At 46.1% G+C, this 19,397-nt stretch overlaps 1 protein-coding gene across 1 annotated transcript in view; it reads right to left on the bottom strand.

Moving 5' to 3' along the window:
* Positions 1–19,397, bottom strand: part of LOC147017522 (uncharacterized) — a 236,010-nt gene that overhangs the window by 38,541 nt on the left and 178,072 nt on the right. The window contains exons 18-19 of the mRNA XM_085847979.1: positions 12,344–12,469; positions 1,414–1,605 (exon numbers count right to left, since the gene is read on the bottom strand). Of these exons, the coding sequence (XP_085704105.1) occupies positions 1,414–1,605; positions 12,344–12,469 (318 nt within the window). The remainder of the gene's footprint in view (positions 1–1,413; positions 1,606–12,343; positions 12,470–19,397) is intronic.

Raw genomic sequence — 19,397 nt, forward strand, 5'->3', positions numbered from 1 at the left:
GGTCTGAAACAGCAGTGATGATCTCAGATCAGGTCTTTAGAGAAAGGGAAATATTTGATGTCAGCTGCAATTGGATAGGCGTTATGGTGTTCATAACCAGTCGTTATCATTGCTTTGGCCAAAAACCTTTGTTGGGCCAGCTATCACTCCTTCACAGGCAGGATAAATTTCCGAAGCATTTCCATGCTATAGTTGCAAGAGCGGTTGTTGGAGGTCATGGGCTTCAGATAAACTAGTTATGTCATTGATAAAAGTCGAGCATAAGTGCATCACTGGAAGTGATGAGAAGCTGAGTGGTGAGCCAAAGGGTGTGCAGTGACACACGGTCGTGGGGTAATAAAAGGCCGAGGGGCGGGTTGAAATGAGGGGTCGACAGTCGAGTAGTTTGGCAGTCAAGTTGGGGGCTGAGTCCAGAGTTGAAGTTCGTCATTTCCACAATCAAAAATGCAGCTGTCGTCCCGCAGAGGGAGCTGGACAACTGAGAGGGCGGCAAGTGAGACAGAGAGGTCAACAGACGTTGAGGATGCCAGTCTGAGCATCGCGCAATAACTAGCATGCATGTGCGTTGAGAGCAAATCCGGACACCACTGAAACTGTGATCTTTCTCTCTTGCAGACTAGCACTGTCAGACAGACATCACCACCCCACGGAATCATCCCATGGGAACCAGGTTCTTTCAGTCTCATGATATCTTTCTGTCTTGCTCTTCACGGTACGAGTGGATAAGGTATGGTTTTTAGCTGTTAATGTGTCATGGGTAGAAGTAAATTATTACAGAGAATGAATTACTGATCAGTGCCTTTGTTTCATTGTGACTCGCACCCCTTCTTTTGCAATGACCTCTGTTTCTCCATCACGGGCATGTCGGCCTGGTATGCAGTTCGAATTTGGAATATTATAACTAAGGTGAAGGTCAAAACCCGCAGCCATGGAAAATTGGTGCCAAGTTAGGAGGCTTAAAACTGCAGCAGTTTGTCCTGGGTCATCACTCAGCCCTCATCCTTTCAGAAGGATGAATCGGCTGAAGGTAACAGATCTCTTTAGAAGTTCTGTACATCGCAAACCGAGGTAAATATCTGTTCCGCTGTCCCGACAGATGGAATACCTTCTCTGATGATCGTCCATTGCTAAAATGGTGACCATCCTGTGGAAGATTTGACTGCATGTCCACCCATGGTCCAATGCAACATCAGTAGTCAGGTTTTGGATCAGGACTCTGGTCTGAATCTTACAACCAGAACAATATTTAAATGGACAAAAACGAGTGCAATCTGATCACGTTCCAACAATTCCCACACAAATTCATACTCATAGATAAGGTGTAAGATTCACAAGATATTTTGGTTTCAGTTTTGAAAGTTGAATCCATTCACATCAAGCACAGCATATCGTTTTTGAGCAAAGACTTCATACCTTTGCCAAGTTCTTGTTGGCGAAAGAGAAAAAGGATGCGTTTTGTCGAGATTTCATATCATTTTCCAGCTTCTTTTCTTGAACATCCTTCTCGATATCTTTCTCATCATTGAAATGCTGTTGAAGAAGCTGTTTTTGGTGAGCTCTCAGTGAGAGAACATCTTCACATTTTGAAAAGTTGCTTTTTTCTTTCTGCAAAACAAAGTTGTCCTGTAAATTATTGGCAAAAGGCAAGATAGTAAAATATGGTTTAAACTTCCACTCCAGGAAACTCTAAAATGTGGTCTCTTAATGCTACTCGGTCAAAAAAATACATTATTATTCGAAGCAAGCTGCGACTTGTCTGTCGGGACAAGAAAAAAAAACAGAAAAAACAAACAAAGGAAACCAAACCTTATCATTGAAATGTCCCTCTCTGACCACTGATTTTCACCGAACACTAAAAGCACCCGCTGGAAGAGTGCACGCATGCTGAGGCCGAGCTCCTTTTATACAGTACTATAAAATACTACAACCTGTCACTTTGCTTATGGGAATATTAAGGGTGGGGAGGGGAGAAAGGAGAGGAGTGAGAGAGGATGGAGGCAGGTGAAAGGCGGGATGGAAGGGATGGAGAGAGAAGGGAGGGATAGGAGAGGGATAGGGGTGTGAAAGAGAGGGATAGGGGTGTGAAAGAGAGGGATAGGGGTGGGAAAGAGAGGGATAGGGGTGGGAAAGAGAGGGATAGGGGTGGGAAAGAGAGGGATAGGGGTGGGAAAGAGAGGGATAGGGGTGGGAAAGAGAGGGGGGGGGGGGGGAAAGGGAGGGAGGGGGGGGGGAAAGAGAGGGATAGGGGGGGGAAAGAGAGGGATAGGGGTGGGAAAGAGAGGGATAGGGGTGGGAAAGAGAGGGATAGGGGTGGAAAAGAGAGGGATAGGGGTGGGAAAGAGAGGGATGGGGTGGGAAAGAGAGGGATAGGGGTGGGAAAGAGAGGGATAGGGGTGGGAAAGAGAGGGATAGGGGTGGGAAAGAGAAGGATAGGGGTGGGAAAGAGAAGGATAGGGGTGGGAAAGAGGGGGATAGGGGGGGAAAAGAAAGGAAGAGGGGTGGGAAAGGAGAGGGATATGGGTGGGAGAGAGAGGGATAGGGGTGGGAAAGAGAGACAGAGGGGTGAGAGAGGCAGAGGGGTGGGAGAGACAGAGGGGTGAGAGAGGCAGAGGGGGGGGAGAGGCAGAGGGGTGGGAGAGGCAGAGGGGTGGGAGAGGCAGAGGGGTGAGAGAGGCAGAGGGGTGGGAGAGGCAGAGGGGTGGGAGAGGCAGAGGGGTGGGAGAGGCAGAGGGGTGGGAGAGGCAGAGGGGTGGGAGAGGCAGAGGGGTGGGAGAGGCAGAGGGGTGGGAGAGGCAGAGGGGTGGGAGAGGCAGAGGGGTGGGAGAGGCAGAGGGGTGGGAGAGGCAGAGGGGTGGGAGAGGCAGAGGGGTGGGAGAGGCAGAGGGGTGGGAGAGGCAGAGGGGTGGGAGAGGCAGAGGGGTGGGAGAGGCAGAGGGGTGGGAGAGGCAGAGGGGTGGGAGAGGCAGAGGGGTGGGAGAGGCAGAGGGGTGGGAGAGGCAGAGGGGTGGGAGAGGCAGAGGGGTGGGAGAGGCAGAGGGGTGGGAGAGGCGGAGGGGTGGGAGAGGCGGAGGGGTGGGAGAGGCGGAGGGGTGGGAGAGGCGGAGGGGTGGGAGAGGCGGAGGGGTGGGAGAGGCGGAGGGGTGGGAGAGGAGGAGGGGTGAGAGAGGAGGAGGGGTGAGAGAGGCGGAGGGGTGAGAGAGGCGGAGGGGTGAGAGAGGCGGAGGGGTGAGAGAGGCGGAGGGGTGAGAGAGGCGGAGGGGTGAGAGAGGCGGAGCACCTACATTTGTTTAACACACAAGTGTTTGTATTTTCTCATATCAATGGTTCACAAGTCCTTCACAAGCTGGCTGTCCATACTTGACATTCCACTGAAGGTGTCACGAGAATGTGGAATTTATTGGTGCAAACTTTTGTTTTTGAGATGTAAGCCCCCCTCCCATGCAGAGCATAGGTACCTGACTCGTAATTTTATACAGTTTGTCCGAAATCCTCACAAATAGATGTACAGAAAAACAGGCTTCATGTGTGCGTGACTTGTCAGTCATTGTGAAGTACAATTCTGAAGTTCCGATGCTTGCTGTAACAAAGATGAAGATCATAACGATGATCACAATTAATGTAAAATAACTCATGCTATTTAGATTCCTTTTCATCATTTTGTTGGAACATTTGCATTTGTTCCAACTGCTTGAAACAGATTTCTGGGTAGAAATGCAGGCTCATGGAGGAGTCAACCAAAATAATGCTTTCGGTTCACAGAGTGACAGGACATCACTCCAGAAAAAGGAAAAAAAACTTTTGGTCAAAATCCCATCAACAGTTCACAAGTTATCGCGCTTACAGAATTTTACCGAACATAACCTCTGACATATTGTTGTTGGCCGGAGTTCGGCGGCGATGAATGACCACTAGGTGGAGCAGTGGAGTCGTCTCCCACCGAACGCACAGAATTTAGGTCGTGACTCTCGGACAACTCTGAAAGTTCACGGGTCACTTAGAGGACCGTGGTTGCAAATATTTTGATGGCGTGAGGTAGGGTAAACTTGTTTAATTCCAATTTACCCAAGTACTCACACCGTCCAACTACCGGGGAAACCACACCCTCGGCCGACTTTGTCCAAATCGAGTCGCCATCACCGACTCTGATCCGGCGTAATAGAGCGGAAGTTACCAAAGCCACGCCGGACCAAATGAACAATTTACCGGCCCAAACGGCCTTACTATTTCTCAATACGCAACATGCTCAGCCAATGAAAGAAAACACGAGCAACGAACTGGAACATTTAACAGGGGTTTATTACAAATAATAATCGGGAAGGGAGACAGAGCAGAATTATCACGAATAAAGAGATGTAATTTACAAGGAAAGGAAAACACTTTTACAATTCTACTTACACAGACTGGCCCGACACACACACACACACGTACGCACGCACGCACGCACGCAAAACTGGACCCCGTGGGTCTTTAGTCGGTAGAGCCGGGCCAGAGTACCTGTGCCGCCTCGTGCGGTCACACCAACCCGAACCACCCCAGTGGGACACGAACTCACGAGCTGAAGTCCAGGGCCCACGTCCCTGGCAGCTCAACCCACCACCACCATGAAAATCCACCGCAAAGGGCCACAGATGACGACCGAGACCAAGCCACCACCACCGCAGATGCTCAGTAGTCGCCACAATCACTGCTCTTCGGTCACCACCACCATGGTGAGCCACCGCAAAGGACCGCAGACCGCTCGAACCATGACCGCAGACCAAGCAAATCGCCACAATTACTCCTCTACTCTCTTGAGGTGGGAGCGGTTTCTCTCATCGCCACTTGCCTCCTGATTGGATGGTCCCATCGCGCGATTCGCTGGCCGTCCCTCATTGAACAGGCCCACGGTAGGCGGGGCAACTCCCACCTTTCTGGGGCGGAGTCGGATCTGAGGTGATGGAGGCTCCGCCCATGCCTTCAGTCCAAAACACGTGGGCAATGGTGACCAGGTTGAGTGAGGGTGGTGTCGTTGTTGTTGTATAAAAACCTAACTAAAAAATAACTTGTAGCGCGCAATTCCCATTAGACAGAAGGAGGGATTCTAACTATAAACACATAATTATCGAAAAAACTAAGCTATGGGGACTGTTGTCTGTTTGTGTGTAAATGGCTTCCAAATCCGAAACAATATGACCTCTTGACCCAAAAATCGAATCAATTCATCTTTACTCCAAAAACTGTCTCCCATACCTCATTTCTTCCAGACTATTGGTGTTGGTGCAGCAAAAGAGATTGGTGAAAATGAGGTACCGGAGACAGTTTTTGTAGGTAATGAGACTATTAAATATGAAGATTCTTCATTCTGCAGGAAGGATCATAGATATCAAATTCTGTGCAGTTTTGAAGGAGAAGAAGTTGGGGATATTGAAGGAAAGAGAAACGATATTGTATCGGGTCATGGAAGGAAGACGTTGGTTGTGGTACATCAAGGAGTAAATGATTTTGGGAGGTTTACTCAGAGGTTTTGAAAAATTTCGGATATTGGGGTGTGGCTGAAAGCAAGGACTTTCACATTCAGTGTCAGGTCAGGTTCGATCTGTGACCTGCTACAGGTACCATGTAAACCTGTACTTACCTGTTCCATGGTCGGGTTGTCGGCGAAGAAACCGTCTCCCCCACCAGGTTTTCTGGTGAGGAAGGTGTTTGGATATGGACACCCAGCAGGATTAAAAACAAAACCTGTCAAAGGGCGGAGGAGCTCCTTGTGAGCCAACGGCCATCGATAGCTAGTGCCCAGCTGTGTCTGCGGACGTCCTCCTGCAGTTGGGTTACTTTTTTATTAGGAGGTTGGTGGGAGGACTTGCACCCCGGCCACCGTAAAACCCTTCATTCCGCAAAACACAAAAACGCAAAAAAAATCTGAAAACCCACTCCGTGGGAGTACCGCCTGTGCAGCTTCCCTTCGCAGGGCAGCTCACCGGATGACGGGATTGGGGCAAAGCCTTCGGGACCCCCAATCTTTGATGATAGGAGGGAAACCACGGGGTAACATCCCTGGGTCAGATTGCGGGAGAGTGTGTCGGAGTGGTGCTGAGGTGTCGTCCACCAGACGGTGGTCTCCTTGGGTTAACCTGAGGCGTTCCCTTCGGGTGGGCGCCTGGAATGTCCTATCCCTAAGAGAGGATGATCACTTGTCTCTGTTATCATCTGAGCTCAAGCGTTTGGACATCGGGATTGCAGCTCTCTCTGAGGTTCGGAGACCGGATTGCGGCGAGATCATGGCGGGTGGTTACACCTACTATTGGTCTGGTCGCTCTGATGGTTACCATACCCAAGGAGTTGCTGTAGCTGTGTCCAATAAGCTGACCCCAATGATAATTGAGGTAACACCGGTCAACGAGCGTATTATGAGATTAAGGATTCGTCACTCCTTAGGTGTCATTTCCCTGGTCTCTGTTTATGCTCCGACTGAGGCGAGTGATCTCACCGTGAAGGACGCATTCTACGCCACGCTCGAGTCTGTAGTTGATCAGTGCCCGAGACGAGATACACTTCTAGTCTTGGGGGATTTCAATGCATCGACTGGAACTGACAGGAATGGTTATGAGGTGTGTGTTGGTCCCCATGGGTCAGGAACTATGAACCAGAATAGCACTAAGTTCCTTGACTTTGCAAGAAGTCATGGACTTAGGGTGGCTGGTTCATGGTTTCAGCGCCGGACTTTGTATTCCAACGCTGGCGGTGTGGCAAAGGAGATTGACCATGTCCTCATTGAGGGTCGGAGGATGATCCAGAACTACAGGGTCTACCAGAGTGCTCAGTTCCTCAATACTGACCACAGGCTTGTTGTAGCAACTCTAAAGCTGCACCTTAAATCCTGGAGAATGGTACCATCCCAGTCTAGGCTGGATGTTGGCAAGCTCAGGGATGAGAGAGTAGCTGAGGAGTTTGCGAACAGGCTGAGTGGACACTTGGGGTGTCCGGGTGCTTTGGGGGGTCCTGAAGAGTTGTGGAGTGCCTTCAAGAGCACCATCCTTGATGTTGCCGGTGGATGTCTTGGAATTCACCGCAGGGCAAAGAAGAATTTTGTCTCTCAAGGGACACTGGATACCATTGACCAGAGTCGCAGGGCCAGGCTAAATGGCAGAGCTGAGCTGTTCAGGGAGCTGAGGCGTAAAACTGTACATGCACTGAGGGTGGACAAGGAGGCCTATGTGCGAGGAATCTGTGAGGGGGTCGAGCATCAACTGTGGACAGGTGATTCTCGTCCTGCTTACAGGGGAATTCGCGCATTGCGTTCATCCAAGCCCATCCCTCGGAACACTGCAGTTAGAGCAGAGAGTGGTAGGCTCTTGACAGAGGAGTCTGAAGTGAAGGCCCGCTGGGCCAGTTACTTTGAGCGATTGTACCAGGATGATCCCCCAGCTGTCGAGTTGGACGTCAAGGGTGTTACAATCCCTGTTGCTGACCCCTGAATCAACTGTGGTCCACCTTCGCTTGTGGAAACACGGGCTGCGGTGAACCGGTTGAAACGGGGCAAAGCTCCAGGGATCTGTGGCATCCATGCTGAACTTCTCAATGCTGGTGGAAATGCTGCACTCGTGTCGTTGCATGTAGTTTTGTGTTCTGCCTGGAACACAGGCATCATCCTAACTGATTGGAAGAGGGGCCTTGTTGTTCCTCTCTGGAAAGGGAAGGGTGATCGCCAAGACTGCAACAACTACCGAGGGGTGACGCTGCTCTCAGTGCCGGGCAAGGTCTTTGCTCGGATAATTCTTGATAGGGTTCGCCACCATCTGCTTGAGCACCAGCGTCCAGAGCAGTCAGGCTTTACACCAAAGAGGTCAACGATTGACCGTATCCTTCCTCTTCGTGTCCTCACCAAACGCAGACGACAGTTTCGGCAGGGGCTGCTTGCAGCCTATGTTGATCTCTGTAAAGCGTTCAATTCAGTGAATCGGGATGTCCTCTGGAGGATTCTTGGTCTTCGTGGGGTGCCACCAAAACTGATCGATCTGATGTCTGAACTCTACTCTGGTACTGAGAGTGCTGTGAAGTGTGGTGGTACCATCTCTGATTTAATTCCAGTTGTTACTGTAGTTCGTCAGGGGTGTGTACTAGCCCCCACACTTTTCAGCACTTGTATGGACTGGATTTTAGGGAGGATGTCGGCGAGATCAAGCTGCGGTGCATCGGTTGGGAATGTCAAGAGCTCGGACCTTGATTTTGCAGATGATGCAGTCATCTTTGTGGAGACTTTAGATATCCTTTTGGGGGCCCTCGAGGTGCTGAATGAGAAGTCGGAGCCGCTGGGATTACGGGTTTTTTGGGTCAAAACTAAGATCCAGGCTTTCAGTGACATCTTGGATGCTGCTGTCCTGTCTGTGTCTGTTTGTGGTGAGGATGTTGAGGTCGTGGAGAGATTCACTTCCCTTGGCAGTGATATTCATGTCTCTGCTGGCTGTGAGTCAGAGGTCATTAGACGTCTGGGTCGGGCCTGGGGAGTCATGGATTCACTGGATCATGGGGTGTGGCGCTGCCGGTATCTGTGCGGGAGGACGAAAGTCCGAGTCTTCAGGTCCTTTGTACTTCCAGTCTTGCTCTCTGGATGCGAGACTTGGACTCTGACCAAGGATCTGAGACGGAGACTTAATTCCTTTGGTACCAGGTCTCTTCGGAGAATCCTGGCTATCGCTGGTCGAATTTTTTGTCCAACGAGCGGTTGCTGAGAGAGACTCGGATGAGATTTGTTACCTGTATAGTCCGTGAGCGTCAGTTGCGGCTGTATGGACATGTGGCTCGTTTTCTTGACGCTTGACGCTCGTTTCATGATTGGAGGAGGCCAATGGGCCGACTACGTGCCTCTTGGTTGCAGCAGGTTGACCATCATCTCAAGGAGATGGGGATGGGCCTGGCATCTGCCTGGGGGATGGCCAGACGAAGGCCCCTGGAGTACCGGCGGAAAGTGGACGCAGCGACGCGCTGTTCTGGCACATGCTCCCATACCTGACCTGACCTGACCTGACCTGAAAGCAAAGAGTTGTGAGGTAACGTTTTCAGGGATTCTCCCAAGAATAGGAGATGATATATAAACGATGAACAGAGCGATACATGTCAACAAATGGCTGGAAGAATGGTGTTGGGAGGAAGGTTTTACATTTAAGAAGCAGTGGGGATCATTTCAGGGACAATGGGAGTGTTTCCAGAATAATGGCCACATGTAAAATAGAAAGGGGGCAGCAAGGTTTACAGTGGGAATTGAGGAAGCAATTCAGGCTTTTATTAGGTCAGTGGAGGGTGGGGAAGCTATTAAGGTTGGAACTGATGATGTACTTGTGATTATCAAGTGCAGGCAATAAAATAGAATTTCAAGAAGGGAAAAGTTAAACATATTCTATAGCAATGCCAGATATGTATGTAAATAATAAGATGGAAGAGCTTGAAGCCAAAGTAGATAGTGAGGAGTACAATATAGTTGCAGTAAGTGAGACATGGTTTAAGGAGGAGGGTAACTGGAGGACAGGATTAGAAGACTACAAGGTGTATCAGTGTGATAAGAAGGAGAGAATGGGAGGAGGAGTAGCAATCTGGTTAAAGGACAGCATTGCATCAAGAGAAAGGGGTGACATTAATGAGGGAATTGATGTGGAGGATTCTGTATGGGTAGAGATTAGAGATTGTTAAAACAGTAAGATACTGGAAGGATGCTTTTATCGGGCTCTGGGTGTGAAGGAAGAGGAGGAAGGAGGAGTTCATGAAGAATTCAAAAGGGAATGTGGTAAGGCAAGAGAATTGATGATGGGGGGTGTTAACTCGCCAGGGATAGATTGGGTCCAGGAACAGGGAAAGGGCAGAGCAGATGAGGATTTCCTAGTTTTAGTCCAGGATTGCTTTTTAACCCAGTTTGTAGATAAGCCCACAAGGGGGAGTGCAGTGTTCGACCTCCTTTTCAGAGACGATCCCAATATGGTGGAGGAGGAGGAGGAGGAGGTTGGGGAGCATTTGGGAGCAAGTGACCACAACATTGTGTCAAAGATTTTGTTAAAGGTTAGAGTTCAGGACAGTCGAGTAAGGTTATTAAATTTCAGGAAGGAAAACCTTGAGGGTATGAGGAGAGAGTTGGGTGATGTAGATTGGGAGAAGCCAACAATAGGACAATCGGCATCAGAAAAATGGGAAACCTTCAAGGATGAAATGTTTGTGTAGAGTGCAGAGTTAGTACATTTGCCACACACACATCATTGTGAAAGCTGGGTGTAACACCCACGAAGGATGAATGAACGTCGCGGCCTTCCATTCTGATTAGGATAAATCCCGTCTATTTCTTTTCCCTTTCGTTTATCATTTCCTCAGTCTTCATTGAACTAAATCCCGCTATATTTTCATTCCAAACGGCATCGTTCCACTCACAAATTAATACTGTACCATCAATATAACAAAATAAAATGTTAACAAACACTCATGATGCAAACAAAGAAAAGGACATTCCAATGTGATAACCAAATAGACGAATCTGCCGGCGAGCAAAGGCTGATATGTAACACCAACAAAGACAGACAGCCTCCTGCCTCGCGGTCATCTGATCACGGAAATGCACTTGCAAGATTTTGTACCTGGCTAACTTCTACAAAAATACCTCAAAATAAAAAAACTACCATGGGAGTAATTCACATAATCATGGTCATGATGCATTTGCATTGGGTTTTTAAAAAATGTGTTTTTACAAATTTCTTACAGAATAATTAAAAATGAAAAATTTAAATGTCTTGTGTCAATAAGTATTCAACCCCCCTGAGTCGATACTTTGTAGAGGCGCCTTTGGCAGCGATTACAGCTTCGAGTCTTTTGGGTATGTTTGTATCAGCTTTACACATCTGGATTTGGGGATTTTCTCCCATTCTTCCTTTCAGATTTGCTCAAGGTCTGTCAAGTTGGATGGGGAGGGTCGGTAAACAGCAATCTTCAAGTCTTTCCACACATTCTCAATGGGATTCATGTCTGGGCTTTGGCTGAGGCACTGAAGGACTTTCACATTCTTGTTCTGAAGCCTTCCAGTGTTGCTTTGACTGTAAGATTGGTATCATTGTCCTGTTGGAACAAAAATCTTTGCCACAGTCAAAGGTCTTTTGCACTCTGAAGCAAGTTCTCCTCAAGGATTTGCCTGTATTTGGCTCCATTCATTGTTACCCCAATCCTTACACGTCTCCCAGTCCCTACCGCTAAAATTATCCTCATAGCCTGAGGCTGCCACCACCATGCTTCACGGTTGGGATAGTGTCAGACGGATGATGAGCTGTGCTCGGTTTCCACCAGACTTCGTGCTTTGCATTCAGGCCAGAGTTCAATTTTCGTCTCAACAGAAGACAGAATATTTTACGTGCCTTTTTGTAAACTCTATGTGTGCTGTCATGTGCCTTTTTGTCAGGAGTGGCTTCCTTCTGGCCATTCTCCCATAAAACCTGGATTTTGAAGTGTTGCAGAGAGTTTTGTCCTTCCGTCAGGTTCTCCCATCTCAACTAAGAAAGTCTGTAGTTCTGTCAGAGTAGTCATTGGGTTCTTGGTCACCTCCCTGACAAAGGTCCTTCTTGCCCTGTTGCTCAGTTTTATCAGCTCGAGGAAGAATTTGAGTCATTCCATATTCTTTCCATTTCCTAATGATGGAGCTCACTGTGCTCTTGGAAACTTTCACCACTCTAGAAATTGTTTTATACCCCTCCCCAGATCTATACCTTCTCAAAATTATATCTCAGAGTTCATTGAACTTCATGGATGAGTTTCTGCTCTGACATGCACTGTCAACTGTGGGACCTTACAGCGAAAAGTGTGTTTCTTTCTTAATCGTGTCCAATCAACTGAATTGGCCACAGGTGGACTCCAATCAAGTTGCAGAGATATCTCAAGGATGATCAAAGGAAATTGGATGCACCTGAGCTCAATTTGGAGTGTCATGGCAAAGGGGTTGAATACTTTTTGATGCAAGACATTTCAGCTTTTCATTTAAAATTAATTTGTAAAAATTTCTAAAAATATGTTTTCACTTTATCATGTTGATCAGAGACAAAAAATTTACATTTAATCTAAGATAAATTCAGGCTGTAACAACAAAATGTGACAAAAGTTGAGGGGTGTGAATACTTTCTGAAGGCACTGTATGTATGGCTCGCAGTCCATGAGTGGATGAGCAACAGAAAGGAAATGGGAAAATACAACAGGAACAGCAAGGATGGGTACAGAAGAATTTGATTGGAGGATGGACATCACTCTTGAAGAACCTGAGGGTTATTCAAATGGGTTTGAACTTGTTCCATGAAAATAAAATCATCAAAGTAAATTATCTAACATAAAAAAGAAAATTTTAACTTACCTTGTTTCCTCCAGATGTTCTTTCAATCTGGATAACTTCCTCTCTTTGAAGTGTTCTCAAATTGAACAACTTCACTTCATCCAAATAATGATTGAAATTGTTAAATTGCTTCAAAGAACAGGCGACCTGCAAGTGAAGGATGTGACAAAAAAAACCTTCTTGAGAATTTCTCCATTTACGAAGAATACATATTGTACACTTTTTGTCCAGCTGAAAATCCAAAGTTATATCAGAAATTACCTGGAAATACATTCCCCCCCACACCCACCCCCCACCACCGGGAATGGAATGCGGGAGCCCCCAACGACAGCGGATGAGTCACGCGGAAAGCGAGGCGCGCCCTTGATAAATAAAAAGGGAAGAGAGAAAGACAAAAACACAGAAGGAAGAGGAGGAGGAGGAGGAGGAGGGGTGGTTGTTATTTCCACCAGTTTCTTTGAGCTTCTTCAAACTTAGTGAAGATAATAAGTAAGTAGCCAGTCCAATAAGTGGTGAATTGTATAAGTGCCTGTATATACTTGCATTTATAGAACACGGCTGTAGGCTTTTTGCTCGTGTCTCATCCCCATTCATTCATTGCTTGCATGCCTGTGTTCAAATAAATGTCCCCCATTGTTGAACGTCACCTGCTCGTTGCGTCCCTTTCCTCACATTGACTGTCATGGAGCGTTCGGGGAATTAACTGGTCAATTAAAGCCGATAAACATAATAATCGCGTCCGACGGGACTTGGCGATATATAACCGCTCGGCATTCGCATACGGAAGGAGCCGCTTCAGCGGCTTGTTTTCGTGCAGGTCCCGTCGAGGTATAAACTCCCGGTATCTCTGTCCGCGCGAACAATTAGGTGCATCGACAATTCGGCGATCGACCCTGTAGTGCGTGGACAGAGGAATTGGCTGGTTTATGGTGTATGAAAAACACCCGTAGCTGGTTTTCGGCGTTTGTCCGGAAGCTACGACTAGATTGTCGCGTTCGGTGGACGTACGGCCGGGATTGGGCTGAAATGGTCGCGCGCACACAGAACGGGTGGAAATCTATAACAAAAAACATACATATATATATATATATATATATATATATATATATATATATATATATATATATATATATATATATATATATATATATATATATATATATATATATATATATATATACTCTTCTTCTAATTTCGGCTGCTCCCGTGAGGGGTCGCCACAGCGAATCATCAGTTATGATCCGCATAATGATTTGGCACAGGTATTATGCCGGATGCCCTTCCTGACGCAACCCTGGTCGCCTCTTACGACACAGGGATATGGTACACATATTCGAACCGGGGCATACACTGGGCCCAGTACACTGGTACCCACTTCGCCGATCTCGGAAGGATGACAGGCTGAGTCAACCTCATGGTGTGTATTAATTCAAGCCACCAATGGGGCTTGAACTCAGGACCCTTTGGATCCCAAGCTGCTACCCTAACCACTATGCCAACACATATATATATATATATATATATATATATATATATATATATATATATATATATATATATATATATATATATATATATATATATATATATATATATATATATATATATATAACCTGGTATTGGGGCAGTGGTTAGGACAGCAGCTTGGGACCCAAAAGGTCATGAGGTCAAGCCTCTTTGGGCCACGGAATCTACATATATATATATATATATATATATATATATATATATATATATATATATATATATATATATGTATGTATGTATGAACATAGGTATGTATGAACAAACATATGTATGAATGCGTATATATATATGTATATACCAAGTCGTATAACACCAGAGGGTCGACTCAGCCTGTCATCCTTCGGAGGTCGGCGAAATGAGTACCAGTGTACTGGGCTGGTGTATACCCCGGTTAAAATAGGTGTACCAGATCCCTGTGTCGTAAGAGGCGACCAGGGTTGCATCAGGAAGGGCATCCGGTGTAAAACATGTGCCAAATCACTATGCGGATCATATGGATGATCCGCTGTGGCGACCCCGAACGGGAGCAGCCGAAAGAAATATATATATATATATATATATATATATATATATATATATATATATATATATATATATATATATATATATATATATATATATATATATATATATGTTGTTGTTCATCTTTCGGCTGCTCCCGTTAGGGGTCGCCACAGCGGATCATCCGTTATAATCCGCATACTGATTTGGCACAAGTTTTTACGCCGGATGCCCTTCCTGACGCAACCCTGCTCGCCTCTTACGACACAGGGATCAGGATTTGGGTTTCACCACGATTGCGGGCTGCTCTACACCCTTCCCAGTGCAGAGCCCCCGTCCTCAAGCGATCCTCCAACCCAAGCCTCCGAGTAGCCGGATTACAGGCGCACGCCACTACGCCTGGTTATTATATATATATATATATATATATATATATATATATATATATATATATATATATATATATGTATACATATATATACATATATATATATATATATATATATATATACGTATACATATACATATACATATATGTATACATATATATACATATATATACATATACATATACATATATATATATATATATATATATATATATCCTGGTGTTGGCGCAGTGGTTAGGGTAGCAGCTTGGGACCCAAAAGGTCCTGAGTTCAAGCCCCGTTGGGCCACTGAATATATATATATATATATATATATATATATATATATATATATATATATATATATATATATATATATATATATATATATATATATATATATATATATATATATATATATAGATATATGTATACATATATATATATATATATGAGCCTGGTGTTGGCACAGTGGTTTGGGCAGCGGCTTGGGATCCAAAAGGTCCTGAGTTCAAGCCCCATTGGGCCACTGAATTAATACACCAGGGGGTTGACTCAGCCTGTCATCCTTCCAAGGTCGGCGAAATGAGTACCAGTATACTGGGCCGGTGTACACCCCGGTTAAATTAGGTGTACCATATCCCTGTGTCGTAAGAGGCGACCAGGGTTGTGTCAGGAAGGGCATCCGGCGTAAAATATGTGCCAAATCACTATGCGGATCATACGGACCCCCTAACCCCTAATCATACGGACCGATGACCCCTAACGGGAGCAGCCGAAAGAAGAAAAAGATATATATATATATATATATATATATATATATATATATATATATATATATATATATATATATATATATATATATCTACCAAGTCGTATAACACCAGGGGGTTGACAGCCTGTCATCCTTCCGAGGCCGGCGAAATGAGTAACAGTGTCTTGGGTCCGGCGTATGCCCTGGTTAGAATAGGTGTGCCATATCCCTGTGTGTCATAAGAGGCGACCAGGGTTGCGTTAGGAAGGGCATCCGGCGGAAAAACTTATGCCAAATCATGATGCGGAAAACAAAACAAATTTCCATCCTGGATCGGTTGAGGCCAGGGTTACCAACGACCGCCACCAGTACCGGTGGTCAGCAGGGTACCAGTGGAAATTGTGCTACTGCTGGGCGAAGGAGGAGAAGGAGACGGAAAAGGCGAGTCCATAGGCAGTGGGAGAGGGGGAAGGGTAGAAGTGTGGAGGTGAGAGTTGGAACTCTGAATGTTGGGACGATGACTGGCAAAGGGCGAGAGTTGGCTGATATAATGGAGAGAAGAAAGGTGGACATACTGTGTGTACAAGATACCAAGTGGATGGGGAGTAAGGCTCAGAGCATTGGAGGTGGTTTCAAACTGTTCTACCATGGTGTGGATGTGAGGAGAAATGGTGTCGGGGTAATCCTGAAGGAAGAATATGTCAAGAAGGTATTGGAGGTGAGGAGAGTGTCTGACCGAGTGAGGAGTGTGAAGTTGGAAATTGACGGGGTGATGATGAATGTCATCAGTGCATATGCCCCACATATGGGGTGTGAGATGGAATATAAAGAAGATTTCTGGAGTGAGTGAGATGAAGTGGTGGAGACTGTATCCAAGGATGAAAGATTGGTGATTGGAGCAGATTTCAATGGGCATGCTGGGGAAGGGAATAAAGAGGATAAGGAGGTGATGGGTCAGTACTGTCTCAACAAGAGAAATGTGGAAGGGCAAATGGTGGTAGAGTTTGCAAAAAGAATGGAAATGGCAGTGGTAAATACGTATTTCAAGAAGAAGGAGGAACACAGGGTGACGTACAAAAGTGGAGGAAAGTGCACACAGGTGGATTACATTTTAAGCAGGAGATGCAACCTGAAAGAGATTAGAGACTGTAAGGTGGTGGCAGGGGAGAGTGCAGCTCGACAGCATCGATTGGTGGTCTGTAAGATGATTTTGGAGGTGAGGTTGAGGAAGAGAGTGAGGGCTGAACGAAGGACCAGATGGTGGAAGCTGAAGGAGGAAGAATGTTGCGTGGAATATAGGGAGGAGGCGAGACAGGTGTTGGATGGTGGTAAAGATGGGTGGGATGATTGGGCAACTACAGCAGAAGTGTTGAGGGAGATAGCAAGGAAGGTACTTGGTGTGATATCTGGACAGAGGAAGGAAGATAAGCAGACTTGGTGGTGGAACGAGGAAGTACAGGAATGTATAAGGAAGAAGGGGTTGGCGAAAAAGAAGTGGGATAGTCAGAGAGATGAAGAAAGTCGGCAGGAGTACAAGGAGTGGTGGCGAAAGGCAAAGAGAGGTGGCAAAAGCTAAGAAAAAGGCAAATGACAAGCTGTATGAGAAGTTGGTTACAAAAGAAGGGGAAAAGGATTTATACCGATTGGCAAGACAGAGGGACCGAGCTGGGAAGGATGTGCTGCAGGTTAGGGTGATAAAGGACGCAAATGGGAATGTGCTGACGAGCGAGGAGAGTGTGTTGAGAAGGTGGATGGAGTACTTTGAGGAGTTGATGAATGAAGAAAATGAGAGAGAGAGAAGGTTGGAAGAGGTGGAGATAGTGAATCAGGAAGTGGGGTGGATCAGTAAGGATGAAGTGAGGACTGCTCTGAAGAGGATGAAAAGTGGAAAGGCGGTTGGCCCAGATGACATACCAGTGGAGGCATGGAAGTGCTTAAGAGAGATGGCAGTGGGGTTGTGAACCAGATCGTTTAATAAAATCTTGGAAAGTGAGAGGATGCCAGAGGAGTGGAGATTAAGTGTACTGCTTCCGATTTTCAAGAACAAGGGTGATGTGCAGAGCTGTGGAAATTACAGAGGCATAAAGTTGTTAAGCCACACCATGAAGTTGTGGGAAAGAGTAGTGGAAGCGAGGTTGAGAAGAGAAGTGACGATTTATGAGCAGAAAAATGGGTTTATGCCAGGAAAGAGCACCACTGATGCGATGTTTGCTTTGAGAATGTTGATGGAGAAGTATAGGGAAGGCCAGAAGGAGTTACATTGTGTGTTTGTGGATTTAGAGAAAGCTTATGATAGGGTGCCAAGAGGGGAGTTGTGGCATTGTATGAGGAAGTCGGGAGTGGTGGAGAAGTATGTGAGGATCGTGCAAGATATGTATGAGGACAGTGTGACAGCGGTGAGGTGTGCGGTTGGAATGACGAACCGGTTTAAGATAAAAGTGGGATTGCACCAAGGATCGACTCTGACCCCTTTCCTGTTTGAAATGGTGATGGACAGGTTGACGGAGGAGATCAGACTGAAGTCTCCATGGACTATGATGTTCGCGGATGACATCATGATCTGTAGGGAGAGAGTAGGGAGCAGGCCGAGGCGAGCCTTGAGAGGTGGAGGTACGCACTGGAGAGAAGGGGAATGATAGTCAGTCGGAGTAAGACGGAGTACATGTGCATAAATGAGAGGGAGGGTGGTGGTATGGTGCGGTTGCAAGGAGTTGAGGTGGGGAAGGTGGATGAGTTTAAATACTTGTGATCAACTGTCCAAAGTAATGGAGAGCGTGGGAGAGAAGTGAAAAAGAGAGTGCAGGCAGGATGGAGTGGGTGGAGAAGAGTTGCAGGAGTGATTTGTGACAGAAGGGTAGCTGCAATAGTTAAGGGGAAAGTATATAAGACGGTAGTGAGACGAGCTATGTTGTATGGTTTGGAGGCGGTGGCGCTAACAAAAAGACAGGAAGCGGAGCTGGAGGTGGCAGAGTTAAAGATGCTGCGATTCTCGTTGGGAGTGACGAGGATGGACAGGATAAGGAATGAGTACATTCGAGGGACTGCGCAGGTAGGATGGTTTGGAGACAAAGTGAGAGAGGCGAGATTGAGATGGTTTGGACATGTGCACAGGAGGGAAGCGTAGTCTATCAGGAGAAGGATGCTGAAGATGGAGCCACCGGGCAGGAGGAGAAGAGGAAGGCCAAAGAAGAGGTTCTTGGATGCGGTGAGGGGGAACATGCGGGTGGTTGGAGTGTCAATGGAAGATGTGGAGGATAGAGTGAAATGTAGACGGTTGATCCGCTGTGGCGACCCCTAACGGGAGCAGCCAAAAGAAGAAGATATATATATATATATATATATATATATATATATATATATATATATATATATATATATATATATATATATATATATATATATATATATATATATATATATATATATATATATATATATATATATATATATATATATATATATATATATATATATATATATATATATATATATATATATATACACACACACACACACACACACACACACACACACGAGGTGTGCTCAAAAAGTATCCAACCTTAATTTTTTGTGCGTAAACAAATAAAGCAAGGGAGGCGTGATATGGTGCACATATGTAGGCGATCCTAATTCATATGTGTGAATATTTTCCCTCCTGCAGAAGCTGTCAGTCGCCGACAGACCGCCGATGAGTGAGGAAGTGTAAGTGAGCGCTGTCGGATTTTCGTTTTTGACAAAATGACGGAAAAACTTAAACAACGCTACTGCATCAAATTTTGTGTAAATCTTGGTGATTCCCAAGTGGAAACCATCCGCAAGATTCAACAGGCCTTCGGGAATGAAGCAATGGGCCCCACACAGATAAAAGAGTGGTACAACCGCTTCAAAGATGGTCGCACATCAGTGGAAAGTGAAGAACGTTCTG

This window comes from Eptatretus burgeri, chromosome 11, assembly GCF_056783735.1.
Source record: "Eptatretus burgeri isolate ZD-2024b chromosome 11, Ebu_testis_v1, whole genome shotgun sequence".
NCBI lineage: Eukaryota > Metazoa > Chordata > Myxini > Myxiniformes > Myxinidae > Eptatretus > Eptatretus burgeri.